Source organism: Aythya marila (assembly GCF_965140915.1).
Source record: "Aythya marila genome assembly, chromosome: 11".
Lineage (NCBI taxonomy): Eukaryota > Metazoa > Chordata > Aves > Anseriformes > Anatidae > Aythya > Aythya marila.
Window position 1 is genome coordinate 13,100,529 of NC_139052.1, and position 18,722 is coordinate 13,119,250.

Below are 18,722 nucleotides of genomic sequence, written 5' to 3' on the forward strand. Positions count from 1 at the left end.
GGCGGAAGAAAAGTCTTCTCTTCAGCAGTGCCAGGTGCTTAATCTGTTGGTTCAGGGCCTACCAGCCAAGAGGAAATATTCAGCAATTACGACATATTCCCCAGACATGCTGAGGCAAAGAGAACGAAAGGCTAAATTATTCCTTGTGTTAACGGCTGCACGGGGAAGGCTTGATGTGGTCTGTGAGGGAAACGTGAGATTTTCTTATGTTTTACAGTAATTATCAGGGGAGTGTCTCAGCTTCCATCCTTTGGCCTGATACACTGTGGGGAAAAAACAGGAGGAAGGTACATTTTAAGAAATTACCTTGCCAGAGTGAGTCCAATTCCATTGTCTGAAAACCTAGGACGGAAGAAGCAGAGAGGTGTAAATTACAAAGAATGTCTGAGATGAATTTGGCCTACAGGCCTGCTCACGTCTGCCGTGAGGGTAATGGTACGGCATGTAATTACAGTAACCTACCCAGAGTTGCGGAAAATAATGTCGCCGCCCCTGGCCCAGGCCCCGTGGTCATTATTTTTAAAAGCAATAAGGCCATCAATTATGGCAGGAACTCGCGGCTTTTCAGGATCAGCGTCTTGATGTGGGCGAAACCTGAAGCAAGGAGCTGGGTTAATGCAGCACACTTAGGAGCTCTTATGTCATCTTTCAGATGTAAGTTCTTCTTAGTAATTAATAATAAATTTTGAAGTTTACAAACACACTAACAGAATAATGGGATCTAGAATCCTTTTCAAGTGCTTCACGGCTTAGTCTTCATAACCCCAAGTGCACATGTATCATTTTTGATCAGCAATAATACAAACAATTCAGTGCATAGCTATTAAATATTTGCCTCTGCACATCAGAGAGAGCTTGTGTGTATTTTCAGATACTTGGGCCATAACGAGGCATTAATGATCTGCTAAATACAATGCAGAAGCCAGGAAGCAATACAAGTATCCAAAATACTTAGCCATACAGCATGTGCTTACCTGGCATTATCAACTGTGAGATACTCTCTGGGATCTTCAGCACTGGCTCTTGTTGTCTTTACTCCTTTTCCAATAAACAAACCAGCCTGAGAATGCAGATGACTCCAATTATTTTAACAGACTGCACACAAGAGACCAGAGATCACAGATTTTATCAATGAACGTGGGCAGCCAGTGTGTGCAGGCAGAGTGAGTGCCTGAAGCCTGGGCTTTCTCTTCCCTTTCGGTGTCACTTGGCACCACTCAGCATGACATGAGCACAGGATGTAGCACACTGAAGTCAGGACAGAGCCTGCCCTGCCATGTGTTACGCATCAACATCTTGGGCTGCCTTCTGACCCAATGCAAGGCACTGAACTCCCACTCTCTCTCTCTTGCAGAAAGCAATAAGGGACTTTGCCAAGCTCTTGACAAATTTTTGGAAAAAGATTGTTGTTAAGAAGTAAGGCTTTAAATAAAGAGTGACGAGTCCCCCGACAGTCAAAAGAGAACATGAGCTGCTGTAGCCAAGTTAAAGACTTTGGGATACAGCAGCAGCTGTCACGGACCAAGATGTAATATACACAAGGCCCAGAAAACAGCACTGATTTCAATCTAGAATCCTGAGAAGTAAGTTAAAAATGCTTTTTATAGCTTACAGGTTAAGTTTTCATGTCAACAGTATATTTGGGAAATGTGTTTTTCTTGGAATTACCCTTGAATTTTTGGTCTAATTTTTCAAAGGTGATAAGCAGGCCCTGGCACAAGCTATTTTTACTCATCCCCCTATATCCTTGCACCACTGTGGCCAACAGCAGCATTCAGTGTCCTCCTCCTGCCTCTCATTCCTTAAATCTCATTTAGTAGGTGCACCTCTGGCCTGGGCACATCCTCTCTAATGCAGACAACTGAACAGGAGCCCCATTTTGCTCAGGTTCCACTTTAATCTAGAAAGAGCATCACCCCCAAAATCTGCGTGTCTCTTAATATAGTTCTATAATACCATAATCAAAATTTAAGACAGCCATAAATCAGAGCACCAGACATTGTCAACCCTACACCATACTGTTGTATTGGTGGTAACATACAAAAATCATCCACGTGCCTTGAAATTGGAGTGGACTCGGTTGTTGTAAAATACTCCCAGGGGGGTATGTTCAGCCTGTCCCTCTGGATATTGCCCCTCGGACTGTCCAGTTGGAACCCGGTGGAAGATGTACCATATCCCAACATCCTAAAGAACAAAGGAAGGGTCAAGGAATTGGACAGTGCAGTTAATGATATAGAATTTCCTGGGGACTTAGTGCTTCCCACTGTGCTGGCCAGATTTCTCAGCTGAGCCTGCAAAACACGTGTGAGTCCCAGGGGACACACAGTAGCACATACTCTCACACCACCCCTCTTATCTTTTGGCATGCACAGTGGGCCCCTGAGGCACACGCACATGAGTTTTAAAAATCCATATGTTGGGGGTGAAATACAGGTGCTATACAGCCACATTAAACACAAACATGATTTGGTTAACCATCAGAGATAACAACACAGAAAGAGTACATATTTATATATGCAAACATAAAATTATATTGGGCATTTAACTATTAACTCCTAATAAAAATCAACATTTGTTAAGAGACACCACACACCACTTCCAGCCACCATTGTGAGAGAAATCAGTCTCAGAGACAACTGTAGGAAACTACTTGTTCTTAACAGAGAGAAAGGCTGCAGAAATATATATCCAAATTTTATGATGACTTCCTAAAAATTCACTGCCCTCACATTAATGACATCAATAAGAGTAGAGTATACAGGACCTGGAGGCAAAGTATAGTTATTGCAGTTAAATGTTTTTACCTGAGCACCCGCTGCTGCATTCTCTATTAAATTGTTGTTTGGATTTGCAATCCAGAAAGTGCTGACAGCCCTGAAAAATCAAAATCAAAATCAAAATGATCCTAAGCAGTTACCAAACAGGAAGGGATACATTTTCATAGCACTGTGCTGGACTTCAGCCACAACCCTCCTATTGACTTTAAAACTCCACACAACCTTTTAATGATTCTCTTTAAGGAACAGCATTTAGTGATGTCAGACATTCATTTATGGAGTCACATGCTGAACTTATTGTAAATTACATGAGACCATTAACACAAAATCTGTGCTCTGTTAAATGCAGCTTAAGGAAATCTGATGTCTTTTTTTTTTTTTTTTTTTTTTTTCTTCTTCCCAAAAGTTAAGCAGCTTTGGAAAAAGCCTGAAAAGTGAACTTCTATTTTGTTTTTAGGAACTCTGGGGGCCATGGCAGGAGGTAGGGGATTCGCTATGGATTTACTATGCTTCCACTTGGAAAACAAAACAAATGTCCTTGCAAGCCACAAATGGCTCATTAAGCAGGAGATTAAGGAGATATTATTTTGACATTTGTTCAAATAAAGAGTTTTTGCCTCAGAGGGAGGATCAGCAGTGGCACAAACAGAAGCCAGACATAGCTATGAAAACATTATGATCTGTTGTATTACTTCATTTGATAACATCTTTTGCAATAATAAAGACCACATGTAAAAACACTGTAAACCATTTCTCATGACCATAACAATTAATTTGATCATTCTAAGCAGAAAATCTCAATAATTTTTATCTACCTTAACTACTGCATGATCAAGAATCCCCACTCCTTTGCTTGAACAGAACAACTAAATAGGTGCACAATAAATCTATATTAACCATATAGTCAACCATAGCATTTCAACAACCATAACTGTAATTAATTCAATTGGATTACTTACATAAATTAAAATAAGTAGGGTTTGGGCACTAGATCCTTTTCCAGAAAATGTGAAAATACAAATTTCTGTTGATAAATTATATTCTCACTTGCAAACAGTAACCAGGCCAGTTCCTGGATCCCTTGGGTGCCCATGTTTTGGCACATCAGTCTCCAAAATGGAAGCTGACTTTGGTCAACTACAGCAGGATATTGTTTACTGCATTTTAAATGAGGCTCACTGCGCTGTATGCTAATCTCTACGTTGTCACTAAATCTCTTAGTATAGCCTAGATACTCATGTACTTGTGTATCTGTTGACTTTAGATGCAAAATTCAGCCCTGGTGAAAACAGGCAAAAATTCCCTTTGCTCTAGGTGATGTTTTTGCCAGCTTACACCAGGACTGCACCTACTTGCACTTATCAGACAAATTTCATGGAGCTGTCTGGTTCAAAAGGACTGAAAGGGGTTCAGACACAAGCAAAGTACTCTATGCATTTATGATTCTTGCAAAACAGCAACAGCAATAAACAACAGCAAGTATTCCTTGCTCAGGTTTCATGCACATACTAATAGATATCTTCACATGCAAAACAAGGTCAAAGAGCTAAAATATTTTTAAAAGTGAAATGATAGGAAAAGCTGTACATTTTTCATCAAATAGCATAAGCATTATCATCAAAAGTTTTGTTTTTTAGGACCCAGCTACAAACCTCAACATCAGTGCAAAAACTAACTCTATCTCCTGGAGCACTTACATGCAGTCAGTGCTTGGCACAGGAATGTAATTCCCATAGACATGGCTCCGGATGGCAAGGCACATAGCTTCATTGCGATCTGAGGGCAAGATCGTTCCTGACCTGGTGAGGAGGCCCAAGTTGTGATAGAACGTATTGCGTTGTTCCGTCCCATCTTCAAGGAAGAAACAGTGCCCCAGAGTGTCATAGCCAATGGTGTCTTTTACCTGGAAGAAAGTGTACAGGCCACAGATTGCAATGCTAAGAGCAGAAGGAATGACAAGTGATGTGCTTTATCAGTGAACTCAGAAACTCCTAGGAGCAGTTTTGCTACCGTGAAGTGTCTTAATGTGCATCAATCCAGGAGCTAGCTCAAGCCGCATGTGGTTTGCATAAGAGTGGCTGATCTTTCTATACAGCGTAACTGCTATTAATATTACTCTGAGGGAGATCACGTGCATAATTAAGGGAAAATCATAAAATACTGGATTTAAGACGCCTCTCAGCTCTAGGAGAAAATATATGTTTCAGTGTCATGAAGTAAATACCTATGTAAATATGTATGTGTCTTCATGATAAACCAAAAAGTTAGGCCGGTTAATCCAGAAATTGTCATGACTGCAATACTTCCCAAATAAAATAATAATAAAAATCTTGAAATTTCACTATATGAAATAATTTATATTATGAATATTTCTGTTCTTTCTGCTCCACTTTTAGAACATGCAAGTCCACTTCATTCCTTTAATGCTCAGCTTGGGCAGAGATGGTCTCTCACTGCTTCAGCCTATTTAAGATTAACTGACATGTATTAAATCATAATTTGACCAAGAGGATTTAGCACAAGCCTCCTTTGATGTACAGCTTTATGAAGACAAATTTAGAAATCCTTTAAACGTGAAAACTAAATCAGGTTAGTTAAAGCACCAACTATTTGTTACTAAATCTCACTTAAACCAAACTTTGTACTTCACATGATCCCTGTCAGCATATTTATTCACTCTTCAAGCATACCAAATTCCTGTTGACGTCAGTTAGAGTTATGTCCTTGTAAAACTGCAAGATTAACTAATATTAACCCATTTGGTTATTTCTGTATGCAGAGGGATACTTGAACCAAATCCATTTCAGATTCATATCCTGTGATTAGCACTTAATGGCCTACAACTGTACGTAACAGCTGGAGTCACAAACACTATAGTTTCCATAAGTATATTTCTACTGGAATTTTCTACTTCTTTCTTGATTTCCTGGCAGTTGCCCCTCAAACATGTCATCTGCTGCTCTTGTTTTGGCCTCAGAGAGGTGTTTGAGTTAAAAAAAAAAAAAAAAAAAAAAAAAAAAAAAAAAAAAAAGCAGCATGCAACAAGGCACCCAGCTCTAAAAGATACATTTTTGGCAATCCACTGAGGTTCTGCATGCAGGTGCACTAGCTTAGGGTGAGCTACAAGGAAAATAACCAAGAGCCTACATGCAGCAACACTGAGAGAAAGTGTCTCTATCAGTTTAATCTCAGGAATGCAGGTAGGAAACGGATTTAGATTGAAATGCAAGTGCTTTTGCCAACCTGCTAAGAACAGTAAATCTGACTAATCATATCCTTCCAAATGATGAGCAGGAGCTGCATCAAAGATTATTTTTTGGAGAGAATTGGTAATGGCAAAATGCCTGTTGCCATAAAGGAAAAAGTTTCATTCTTATAGATTTAGCTGAAGTTCAACTAATCTGTGCTTCAGAGGAGTCCATTAAAAACAGACTTGTATCCAAAGACAGATTTTAGCTTTAATTAATACAATTTGTGACAGTTTCAGAAACACATGGTGGCTCTGAAAACCTACACACATGAAATTATATTGATCACTTTTCTATAACATTTTAAAGACCATTTACATTTGCACTTAATGAGGAGAATCCATGCTCTTAGATCAAAACAGAAACAACTGAATACTCCCAGCACATCACAGATAGAAATTAGAGGCTTGGAAAGGGAAGCCTGCCAGCAGCACTGTGACATTAACAGTAGCATATTACTGTATGTGTCAGCATGCAACATTGTCCACAACACAAGCTGCAGCCCTGTTGGCGTGTCCAACACCAGATGTTTAAGATGCCTCTAAACACTGAATTATATATAGTCCAGCAACACAATATAAGTGACCTTTAGGCACTGCAACTTTATACATGTAAGACTACAGTATTCTGCGGTAAGTGTGCAGAGGGAAGCAAGCAGCATGTCACAGCCCGCTTTCTAACCACAGTGAGTAACCCAAGCTGCCTGTGCTGCTGCCGTGGGCTTGCAAAGTGGCACAAGGCTGGCACGCAGGAGAAGCAGATGGGAGAAAGGCCTCGCACACGATGCTGTGTGACCCATGCACAGCACAGCACAAAGCACAGCACTCCCATAACTTCTGAAGTTACCTCTGAAGAGGAAGGGGGAAGAGAAACCTGTCTGGTCTATTCTCAAAGGCTGAAGTTACATATCATGTGCAAAAATGGATACCCACCTATGTTATTTAACTGTCATTATCTGATACAGTTGCAGTTCTCTGGAACCGCAAATTATTTTAGTTTATTTTAAAGCAGGGCTTTTTAATACATGTACACTGTAATTACTCTTAATGAATGCATTGCAACCACATGATTCTTCCACAGAATCACTTATTTAGCCTTTGCTATGAAATCTGTCCATGAATTCATGGACTCAAAGCCACCCCAGCCTGGTTGCTGGTGGCCTGGATCTCACTCTTGGATTCCTGATCGCACACCTACTGAATTCCACATACCCCACGAAACCCTTGACAACCTCCCTTCTGATAAAGACCTAGGGAAAGACCATCATTCTTCTCAGGAATAATATTAATGTAAGGCTTAACTTTTCATTCTTGGCAGGCTCCTGCTATTCAAAGGGTGTAATACTGATGGGAAGAGACAGGGAGTTGAAGTGTATCTAAACATCCTGTGCAAGTCTCCTGCCACCTAAGGGCTCTGTCAACAAAAGCAGGTGCTATAGCCAGAGCGAATCTCATATATGAGAAGGTAATCAATAATTTTGAGTGGTATGGACAATAGAAACACTGTTCAAGACACATGAAAAGTGTCTCAGTTGTGCAGGTCCAATATTGTAGTTTTACTAACACCTGCTTATTGGTGGACCCTTTTAGACAAGGGTCCCACCACAGTGTATCTATGTCATTTCTTACAGAGCTTTATGTCTAGAGCTGAGAAATGTTGCCAGGAAAAACCTGGGAGGTCATGAATAGTTCTGGGAGTGTCTCTGCCTAAGCACACATCAGGTGAACGAGGAAATGTCCATGAACATGAAAATACCACTCCAGGCCCTACAGAGCACACAGCAATTGGACGTGTCAGGACTGGAGCAGGAACCTGTCTTTTCCAGCTGGGGCATGTGTGGCTTTTTATTTAAAAAAAAGTTCCTCTCCACAATGCCCTTGTGAAGATCTAGGTCAAAGCCAAGTTCCTGAGGGTTTTTTCTGGCACTGAAGTGGCCATTTGGGTCTGTACATCTCATATTGCATTCCCTTTGTCATGTGCAAAATTTTTGGATTTGTTTCACATTGCCCTGACTTGAACAACCCTTGTCTTTTTTATCTCCATTGCAAATAAGATCTATTGCTTCAGTCATGTCCATTAAAAGCCCATTGCTTTCATTTTAAATTAAACTTTGTATGATCACAAACTGTCCACAGTAACCATGACAGAGATTTCACTGTATCTGATCACACCATTAATAATATTAATTACCAGGAGAATATGAAGAACCTGAAATTCAGTTCAAAGAGCTGCACCACCAGAACAGCAGTCATAACCTGTCAAATGAGGTTGACAAGTCAAGACATCTCTGAGGGAAAAGACACCTTATTCCAATATTCTGATTTCTCTTTGCATCACAAATGGCTTACTGTTTAGCAGTGCCCTAAGCAAAGAAATTAACTCGGTACTAATAAAATGTGTTTCCTACCAGCAGGCCATGAGTTCCATGTATGGCAACACACCTAGAGAAGCAGTGGTGGATAGCCAGGTTATCGAGGTACGTTGGGCGGTCGTATCCTCCTCTCTCATCCACATCCTCAGCCATGTGAAAATGCACAGGGTAACTGCCCAGGATTTGCTGCCCCATGTTCTTTAATTCCACTCCTGACATGTGAACAGAACTAAAATTCCTTAGGATCTGTTGAAAGAAGTGTAGGTCCAAGTAAGGCGTTGCAATATAAATAACATGCTAAAAGAAAAACACTTTTTTCCCCATTAGGCAATATGTTTGCAGTACAAAACAGGGCCTGATCCCAGAAGGAGGTGCCAGCTCCCTGCTCTGACTCACAGCAGCACCTGTGGAGAAGCATGCTGGCGGCTGCGCACCTACAGGTGTGGGGGTGCCAAGGAATAGCTGCCAAACAGCACGTACAGCATTTAGCAACAGCAGCACATAAATGCGTGACACAGCTGTGGATAAAATACTCCTGCCAGCTACAGAAAGGGACAGCACTTACCAACAGGCTCTGTTTCCTGTAAACTTCATCTCTGTCAAGTGAGTTTAGGTCAGACCTGCCCAGATCTCTGATTTCCACTAAATGGGAATGCATTTATCTTACACAAAGCCCCTGGAACAGCAAAACTTTGCACGTCCACCAGGAACACCTGGGACAACCCAGAGAGGGCTAATCCCAACTGGCAAGACCCAGCACTTATCTGAGCCATGAGTGGAGCAGGTTTGCTCTGAAGGAAGCACAGCTACTTCAGCAGCACTTTGCAACCTGTGTAACTTCACACCGCCCCTACCAACAGCAATGGAGCTAAAGAACCCCACTAGCCTGGAGAAGGGTATGCTTTGGGATATGCGGAGAACAAAATGGCACAGCCTCACTGTACGTCTAGTTCTGCAAAATAGGCCAACAAACTTTCCCCACCTTCATAGATAAGTATTCTTTTTTACCCCAGACACAATGGTAGTTTCAAGCTGCATATTGCTCAAACCAGGGAAGGAGCTACCTGAAACAACCTACAGGCACGTGCATTAAAAATTACTCACTTTAATATGTCCTCCAAATGTGTCAAAGGAGAAAAACTGACATTGATTTTGTCCATAGCAGGAGTCTTCCATTTCTCCTTGAATAAGTATATTTCTAGTCAGAAGACCAACCTCTGCCCTCATATCGATGCCATCTATGACTTCTCCGATATGAAGATAAAGTGGGCTGCCTGTAAAAATCAGAAACCTCTTATTCATGGGGAGCACGGTGTCCTTGTTATCGTGCTGTTCTAGGCAAGTGCACACCTTTCATTTAAGCAGTCACCAAGTTTGGGACATGCCCTGTATCTGATATCTGATCCACAGGAGATCAGCCCTTCCCCTGGCTTCTATAGGGGATGGCTGCCTCAGGCCAAATTTTAAATCCCACTGTGATATCAGGGCCTTTCAGCTCTCCTACAACAAGTGCCCACATGGGACACAAATTAGCTAAAGAGGTAAGTAAGTGTAAACGTAGAACATAAAAGACACAACAATGTAAGTATTTAGAACAAACAAGCAGTTAAAAAAAAAAAATATAAAATCATACCATCGATTTTCACTTGATTATTTTTACATTCAGGGCAGGGAAGGAGATTAAACTCTTCAGCCTGATGCATAGAATAATCTGTGCTGGCAATGACAATCCTGTCACCAGGTAACCAACTTCTAACATCATCCACTAAATGAAGAATTATCCCTTTAGACACTTCCACTTTAAATCCATTATGAGGCACCCCTGAAAAACGAAGCAATCAATTATTTTACAGTTGCACACGACAGAGTCCTACAATTAGTCCAAGTGCTTACCGATTTAATTTTTGTCTTGATAACTGTGTGCAACAGAAGCGCTCTGGCCATTAAATATGTCAGTGTCAGCTCTTTGTAGGCAGTTAAATGTTACATCACGGGAGTACTGCTGTTAGCGTGGTCACCATGCATAGGGGCACAGCTATTACTATCATGGCACAGTTCAGATTTGTAGCCGGCAGAGAAGACCGAGCAAAGCAGCAGAAGGCGAACAACGATGAGGAGCCACTAAACCTTTAATCCATCCACTGAAAGCAGTAACAGTGAAGCGGGTGCCATCGTAGGTCAGGAAATCCCTCTGGGCCACGGCGAGCCCCGTGGTCCCGCTCCCGTGATACTCCCTCTTATCTTCAGCCGTGGAAAGCGCGTCCCCTCCGAGGATCCCCACCAGCGCCCAGGGCTGCCTGAAGGACACCAGGAGGGAGCGGTCGGGCAGGCAGCCCTCACACACATCCCCCCCAGCCTCCGGGACCCGGAGGGGCTGCTCGGAGCCCCGGATTCCCCCTCCCTCTTGCTCCGAGCCCCGTCCCGCCCCCCCCGTCGGGGCTCGCCCCGCGCTGTCCCGCAGCCGCGCGGCGCCGGGCGCGGAGCTGTCCATGGTGGCGCCGCGGGCCCGCCCCGCCGAAGCCCCGGGGGCCGCGAGTTCGAGTCCCGCGCCCGCCGCTCGCCTCACCTGTAGCCCAGCCGGGCGATGTGCTCGCTCCGCAGGCGGTCCCGCAGGAGCAGTCGCGTTTCCAGCGTGAGGCTGCGGGCCGCCGAGTCCCCCACGGCGGCCGCCACCACCCTGCCGGGGGGCTGGAGGGCCAGGAAGGCGAGCAGGCGGCGGCACTCGCCGGCTCGTAGGTGGGTGTCGAAGCGCCCCGCCGCCAGCACCCGCCCTGTGCCGGCGTCGAGGATGCGGAGGTTGAGCCCGCGGCTGCCCCAGCGTTTCTCCGAGGTGTAGCGGCCGTGGCGGAGCCCTCCGGGGTGCAGGGTTTTGTCCAAGAGGCTCCAGGAGCGAGGCCGCCGGCCGTGCAGCTCCAGGACGCCGCCGCCGCCCACTCCCACGAATTTCTGCCCGAAGCCGGCCACGGCCGCCCCGTCGGCGGCTCGCCCGTACAGCGAGATGGTGGCCCGCGAGCCGTAGGGGCAGCGCTCCGAGCCGATGTGCAGCTCCCCGCCGTCCTGGATGAGGATGTAGCGGGCTCGCAGGGTGATGGGCGGCCCGCGGGGGCGGTCGGCGAACACCAGCTTCCCTGGCGGGCGTGGGGAGAGCAGTGGGGTCAGGGGCCTCCCAGCGGCGGGGACGTGAAAGAGGGGACCGGGAGGCGTCCCCCCACCCGGCTGCGTGCGTCCCCTCCATCGCTTACCTCCGTCGCGGATGACGAGGGAGTGGAAGGTAGCGGAGCTCTCCAGGCGCAGAGCCGCCCCCCGGCCCACGACGGCGGCTCGGCGGGTGTCGGAGCCGGGGTGCCACGGGGAGAGGTGCGGGGCGGCCCCCGGGCACGGCCCTGCAACAGACGGGGGCAGCGGCAGCGGCGGCGATGCGCGGCGGGGCGCGGCGGGGGCGGAGGGGCGCGGTACCGACCTGCTGCTGCGCTGCCGCTCGCTGCTCCGCGATGTGTCCCGCGGCGCTGCCGGCACCGGGACCGGCTCCGGGACCGGCTCCGGGTCCGGCTCGAAGGGCAGGGGGAGCCGCAGCACCCCCGGGCTCCCCCCGGCCGCTACCTGCAGCCCGCAGCCGCCGCCCGAACACGTGCGCGGCGCCTGCTCCTTCTCCGCGGCTTTGCACGGAGCCGGCGCCAAGATACATTTTGCTTTGGGCTGTGTTTTTTTTTTTTCCTCCTTTATTATTTTTTTTTCCTCCTCTTAACCTAGCAAGAGCGAAACCAGAAGCAACCTCCTTTCCCCCCCTCCGCACGCAGCGTGTGACAACCCCGACAGCAGGACGAGCGGGGAGCCGGCGAGGAGAAAACCCCAGCGGCAGACGGACGAGAAGCACCGGCGAACTCCGGCCGGCGAAAAGACCTCTTACCTATTGCCCCGGCAGCGCCGAGCCGCAAACTTTGTACGCCGCCTCTCGGGAGCTCCCGACCCGGGCTGCTGGGCAGAGGCAGGCGCAGGCAGCTCCCGCTCCTCCGCTCCGGCTGCCTCCCCTCCGCCTCCCTATTTATATCCATCTTCCAGCCGCCGGCGGTGCCCGCACTGTTTACAGCAGCTCCGCTGCTGGCTCCTCCCAGCTGGGGACGAGCCCTCCAGCCCGGAGGTATATCTGCGGCCGGCGCCGAGATGCTCGGGGCCGGGGAGATCCCCGCTGCCCGCCCGCAGAGGTCGGCCCCGGCCCCGGGCTGCTGCGGGGGTCCCCCAGCTCCCGGGGGTCACAGCGGGTCTCCGCCCGGGGAGGGCTTTGGGGGCTCCGTGCAAGCCCGCAGAGGACCCAGCTGGGCTCAAAAGTGTGAAGTGTGGAGTTCAGGGGCTTGGAAACTGCCCTGGGAGGGGCAGGGGTTGAGGCACTCCACCCCCCATCTCTCCCTGCAGCCCCCTGGCACCTCAGAATGAATCAGGAAATGTCTCAGGTTGGAAGGGACCCTGAAGGTCATCTAGGTCCAAGCCCCCTGCCATAGATACCTTTCCTAAGGGGTGTCCTATGCCAGGCCATCCTGCAGCAGGTAGCTCTGAGAGCACCTGAATCTAGAGGCTGCAAACGTCCCCCCAGACAGTGGGGGAGCAGAGAGATATCTGCCACGTCACCTCACCTCACCTGACCAAGCTGCAGTCAGAGCCCGCAGCGAAACAGACAAAAAGCCTCCCCTCTAGAAGGTGCTCTGGCAGGACGCAGTTTCAAATCAATCTGTTTGCATTTATCCCCATGGACTAGGACTGCTCCTCGCCCTTATGGGCTCCAGGCTGGCCTCCAGTCTCCACGCACACGGCACTGCCTGCAGGAGGACCACCACACACACTTCTGCTTTCCATGAACTAGAACACCACATTTTTTCCTAGGCTGTAGCATAACTGAGCTTCCAGGGAACACATAAATACAGGTAACTGCTTATTGCAGCCACTGCCACCTCCTTCCCAGAGTTTAATCCCTCGTCTCTGCTCTGCTGCCCAGCGTCCAGTGGTGAGGACAAGCCAGAAGCAGGCAAGCAGCAGTGCCAGCCACTGCTCCCACCCAGGGCCAAAGCCAAAGAGGTGTGAAGCCACAGGTGCTGCTGATCTCAGCGACAGTTGTGTGCCATCATCTGGTCAAACCGTTCCAATCTGTCACCCCTGAAATTTATTCTGGTGCAGGATTTCTTCTGTTGGGGGGCACAAAGAGGCTATAGTTATGTTAATAAGGAGCGAGTGCTGTCAGACAAAATATGAGAACAGACTGGGAGCAGGGGGGTGGGCGAGGGGCACGGCCGTGCCCACGCTCCCGATGACAGCTCTGGAGCAGGAGCAGCACTCACTTGTGCTGAAGGAAATGCATTTGCTCTCCTACACCCTGCTCTGGGACTCAGGGCGGTGCTGAATCAAGATAAGCATCCAGCCCAGAGAAACACATCCAGCCAATACTCCCTCATGACAACACTCCATAATACAGGGAAATGCTAGAGCTGCCACCTTTGCTACCGGCTGTTCATCTATCATGTATTGCTGGCACTTCTATTCCTGTCTCAAATAGCTTTTGGCATTTTCCGTCCAAAAAGCGGCATTAGTCAGTACCGTGCCTCCTCCTTATCTGAACATGACATGTATGAATATGGGTCATGGGAAAGCAGAGCAGCTATCAGAGGTATGGTAGGTTGTGCTCATTTTTTGGAGAAAGAATTATCTACTGGTGGGAGCCGCAGGCAGGACAAGACAAATAGGAGTGCTTTGTCTTAAAACACACTAGTTTCTCTGAATTCTGAGGTTCTAGAAGTGTAGAATTGGAGGTGGAGAACTTGAACCTTTATTTTATAGCCTGTCAGTCCCCTAGAAACCTCATATATATTTACATAAAACATTTACTCTGCAAAAGATTTCATAGACTTACAAGGTAAATAAAAGATAACAAGGGTTAACCTAACCTAGTAACAGCGGAAATAAGTGTAGTACAGGCTTTGGGTAGCGCTAAATTTCAGGCAGGCCTTGCAAAACTATTAGCAAAGCCAAAAGTGACTCTATTTGACAAGGGCCTTTTTTTGAACAAGAACTCAAAATTTGTGTGGTGTGAGCACTGTTTAAATCCTTCAAAGCCATTTTCCCCCTGTAGTCTCAAAATCCACATAGCTGCACTGCTCTGTTACTTTTTGTTTGTTTGTTTGTTTTATAAGGCAAGAATAATTCTTGGAGGTGAATTATTTCAGTATCATTTTCTCCTGCATTGTTTTCTCTGACTGAGGAGGAAAATTACAAAGCAAATGAGACTGGATGTATCATCTTGTTTTTCTGAAGAGTCCTGTCTCATTTTCAGGAAAGCACAGAAATGCTTGTTGTTATCTGTATTTTGGTGCATGCGAGCTAAAATCTTTTCCTTTCATTCCTTCCCAAGTTTCCTTTTTGTGGATGATTTTTGCTTTGCAGCAGTGCCAGGCCGAAGCTTACACAAGAGTGCTCCGTTACAGGGCACATCCTCAGCGTGAGCCCGTTCCCAAACATCCTCACACCTGCAAGTGGGAAATCATGACTAATCCTCACTGCCTCAAGCACTCTGCTGGGGTAGATCTTCCTTGAAAAAAATAAAAATAAAAACCCTGAGCCTTCCTCTGAGTGTTGTTACAGATCTTCCTTGCAAAAAAAAAATAATCCTGAGCCGCCCTCTGAGTGTTGTAACTCTGGGTTATAAACTGAAGTTTATATTTCTAGCAAATAAAGTCGGTCGTCTTCCTCTTCCTTAACGGGCTACCTGGTACGAGGAGATCTCTGCCATCTCCCGTCTCGGCTTGCTCCGAAGGCAAACGCAGCCGGAGCCTTCCCTAACAAACCCCGGTGGCTGCCGAGGCTTTCAGGCGGTACGGAACAGAGAAGCTGCCCCCACGGCAGCCGCCCGGGGATGCCCCGAGGGCCGGGGGAGCTCCTGCAGGGCTGCAAGGGATGGATCCTGCGCGGGACTGCACCGCGGCCGGCCGGGCGGCGTCGCCCTTGCACAGCCCTGGCCGCCCAGCCTCGGACCCGGCCCCGGGCCTCTCAGGCCCCGGTCCCCTCAGACCTTGTCCCCTCAGGCTCCTGTCCCTTCAGACCTTGTCCCCCTCATGCCTCGACGCCCTCCAAGCCCCTGTCCCCTCAGGCTTCGATGACCCCCAGTCCTCAGCCCCCTCAGGTCCCGTCCCATCCTCCTGAGCATCCAGTGCCTAAAGGACGCAGGCTGCCACCTCCTATGTTACCCTTAATTAAACAAACGTTATCAATGAAGTTTTCCTGCTCCCCTTCCTAGCTGTATATTCTGTCATCTCTCACTTTATTTATTTTGTAATTCTTCCTAGATTTTATGTTTTTCCAAGCAACGCAGCTCCCTGACACGTTTCCGCAGGCAGCCCCCAGCTCCGAGCGGGGCAGCGGGAGGCGTTGGCACAGCCGTGCCCTGGGGAGCCGTGGCAGCACACTCCTAATGCATTAGAGATGCTCTCAGAGGCCACCATGGGCCTGGCAACCCCACCGAGCCGGGTACAGCACTACCACAGCTCGGCTTTTAGCGCCGGTATCGAATCCCACAGACCAACACAGCTCACAACCAATCTATGGCTCATCGGCAGCGACTGCCCTCCACATGCCGCCCCAAAGGCTCCTCTTATGCAGACTGTGGCTGCTGCCAGCCACCTCAGCACACACCTCCTGCCTCAGGCTGAGCACCTCAGCCCTCGTGATCGCTCAGCAAAGCACCAGGGCCTGCACACTGAGCCTGGCTCCCACCTCAGCCCCATTGGCGCGACAGAATCAAACCCATCTCCTCCTTATGTACCTACCACTTTGCTCCACTTGGGGCTTTATGGGCGTTTTCCTTGCTTTCAGCATTTGCTTCTTGAGCAGAGCGAAGACCTTGGACTGCTGACCTTCGGAGAGCACTCCCATGTTCCTGAGCAGCTGAAGCATCCTGTGCAGCAGGAAAGGCTTCAGCTTGTGCTGTGCCAGCTTGAGAGGACTGACGTGAATTTTGGGCAGGTTGACTTCCCGATCACAGTGATAAAATCGGAAGAGATTCCAGGCCAAGCTGGGTCCAAAGGTATCCATTAAAATATACCTGGAGAGTTTAAGGAGCATGTCACAGGACAACTGCTTTTCTTGTGATTTCTGGCCCAAGTTCTGGCTCAGCAAACTTCTGCTGTCCTTGTGACCGAGGGGAGAGCTGCTTCTGAGTAGGCTGGAGAGTTTGTGTGAGCCCACAGTCCCAGGAAGGGTTTTCTTACTGTGCAGCAGTCCTTTGTACTCCATATCCCACCAAGAACTGTTGGGATTCAGGCTATGCCCTGAAATAATTATAAATACAGCAAAACCTATTAAACAAACAGTGAAGAATCCTGGTGGGCTTCTTTCTTTTGTACATAAATATGTACATAGACACTTTTATGAATATTTCACTGTATCCTTGGATACACTACAAATTGTTACACTACTTTGACAAACCAGCTGTGAGGTTCTACAGGTCAAATGCATAGATAGATTTAGAAAAAGGCAGATTTGGGGGTACTAAAATGTGATAATTTTTTTTTTCTTTTTGGTGGTGGTTGTTGTTTTCTTTTAATTAAAATAATATTTTCCCTAAACAATATGGAAAATACCCTTATTAAACATATACACTCCAGAGTACAGAAATTCCTTAAAAAAAAAAAAAAAAAAAAAAAAAAAAGACCAAAATGGTATGTTCTACTCCATATAATTGTCTGAAAAACGTTAAGAAAAAAAGTGATTCCTATTAAAGACTCTAACAGCCTTTTTCTTACATGACTAAGAAAGGAAAATTTACATTCCCACTGTGCCATTCCCATTTTGAGCCCAGCCCCAGGGCCTAGCACAGCCTCCAGTTTTCCCAGAGCTATAAGCTGGGTCTCAATTAAAGGCTCCATTCTGCTTCCCAGGTGCTCTCCCTGGTCTCCACCTGCTGATCAAAGCCATTATTACCCTGATGTAACGGGGTTAAGCTGGGGCTCAGAGGCCACAGCAGCCTCCTCTTGTGGATGAGGTACTGACTGCTACAGGGGACTCTCTGGAGCTTAAGTTTGTATCTAAGGCAGTGCTCCCTATGCAGCACTCCTTCATCCAGGCAGAGCCTGAAGGTTCAATTTACACCCTGAGAAATGATCAATAAAACAATTAAATTCAACATCGGTAGGCTGGGACTTCATAAGTCGGACTGCAAACATCCTGGAAAGCTCTACTAATTAAAAGGGACAAGGAAGGCAAAACTTGGTTGCATCATGCCTGGAGTGTTTGAAATAGTTAATGGCTTAACATAAGGACATACTGCTAAATGCTGGAGGTCACGTCCTCGAGCCCTGGAATGTGCCTGCAGCGCTCGCTTTCATTTTTAAACAGCAGACAAAATTTTTAAGAATGTTCTATTTCCTAGAGGTGGACCCCAGTCCAGCATGTCTTAGAAGCTTCAAATACTTTTTATTTGATTTCAAGATTGGAGTTAAGTAAAGTAGTCGTGACTTACCATCCATCAGGTTAGTTGTGTATTGTAAACATATTAGTTAAATGTTCTACTAGTACACCGGAATTTTATGTAACAAACTACACATTTATGGCTGTAATTCACTGAAAGATAACCCTGTATTACTTAGAAACTGCAAAATATGCCTGGTAGGACTATATGGCAGTGGATGATTCAGGAATAGCACCACAAAAGCGGCACTTTGCATCCTTAGTGCATCTTTCATTCAGAGCAACCCACAGACACTGCAAGAACCCAACTCACGCAACCCTGAGATCAATTTGGTTTATCTATAGGCATGCTGAAGCTGGGGGCAGCTAACAGCTCATGCCAGCTCCCCAGAGGAACAAGGAGAGAGAGAACGGAGGCACCAGCTGGGTCCGTGTCACCCACCCGTCCCATGCAGAAGCACTGGGGTGAGTGGCTGTGCCGCACGGCTGCAACCTGCCTGGTGCTGCCCTGGGACAAAGAGAAGGGCTCGGGGTCAGCCCAAGGCATCCCTCCTCAAGCATATCCAACAGCAAAGCGACTTGAAGCACAAATTTCATTAAACCTCTAAGCAGGTCTGCAAACTTTCTAGGATAAACTGCTGCGCAAAGCATCATGTAGAGCGAGCACAACTCTGGGCTGACGGCTTGTCTTCAAAGACAGCCCTTACATTAAAAAAGGCCTGAGGAAGTAAAGAGGAAATGAATCAAGGGCCCATTGCACGTAGTCACCTCCAAAGCCATAATCAAATCGCGCCACCTATTAGCTGGAAACCGGTCTCAGCTTCCCTCCCACCAAGGGGCGGCGAGTCCAAGCAGCCTCGATCCCCCCGCTGCCCCCGG

At 47.3% G+C, this 18,722-nt stretch overlaps 2 protein-coding genes across 2 annotated transcripts in view; both read right to left on the reverse strand.

The window, feature by feature from the left end:
• CEMIP (cell migration inducing hyaluronidase 1) overlaps positions 1–12,467 on the reverse strand; it is a 107,451-nt gene extending 94,984 nt beyond the window's left edge. Inside the window, exon 1 of the mRNA XM_082768861.1 lies at positions 12,307–12,467. The gene's annotated coding sequence lies outside the window, so the exon portion shown is untranslated. The remainder of the gene's footprint in view (positions 1–12,306) is intronic.
• Positions 1–18,722, reverse strand: part of LOC309882134 (cell surface hyaluronidase CEMIP2-like) — a 52,809-nt gene that overhangs the window by 33,840 nt on the left and 247 nt on the right. Inside the window, exons 2-14 of the mRNA XM_082768860.1 lie at positions 16,205–16,705; positions 11,642–11,782; positions 10,966–11,527; positions 10,527–10,696; positions 10,033–10,221; positions 9,504–9,673; positions 8,436–8,645; positions 4,478–4,683; positions 2,808–2,877; positions 2,059–2,187; positions 975–1,060; positions 463–594; positions 307–342 (exon numbers count right to left, since the gene is read on the reverse strand). Coding sequence (XP_082624986.1) covers positions 307–342; positions 463–594; positions 975–1,060; positions 2,059–2,187; positions 2,808–2,877; positions 4,478–4,683; positions 8,436–8,645; positions 9,504–9,673; positions 10,033–10,221; positions 10,527–10,696; positions 10,966–11,527; positions 11,642–11,782; positions 16,205–16,670 — 2,567 coding nt within the window. The 5' untranslated portion in view covers positions 16,671–16,705. The remainder of the gene's footprint in view (positions 1–306; positions 343–462; positions 595–974; positions 1,061–2,058; positions 2,188–2,807; positions 2,878–4,477; positions 4,684–8,435; positions 8,646–9,503; positions 9,674–10,032; positions 10,222–10,526; positions 10,697–10,965; positions 11,528–11,641; positions 11,783–16,204; positions 16,706–18,722) is intronic.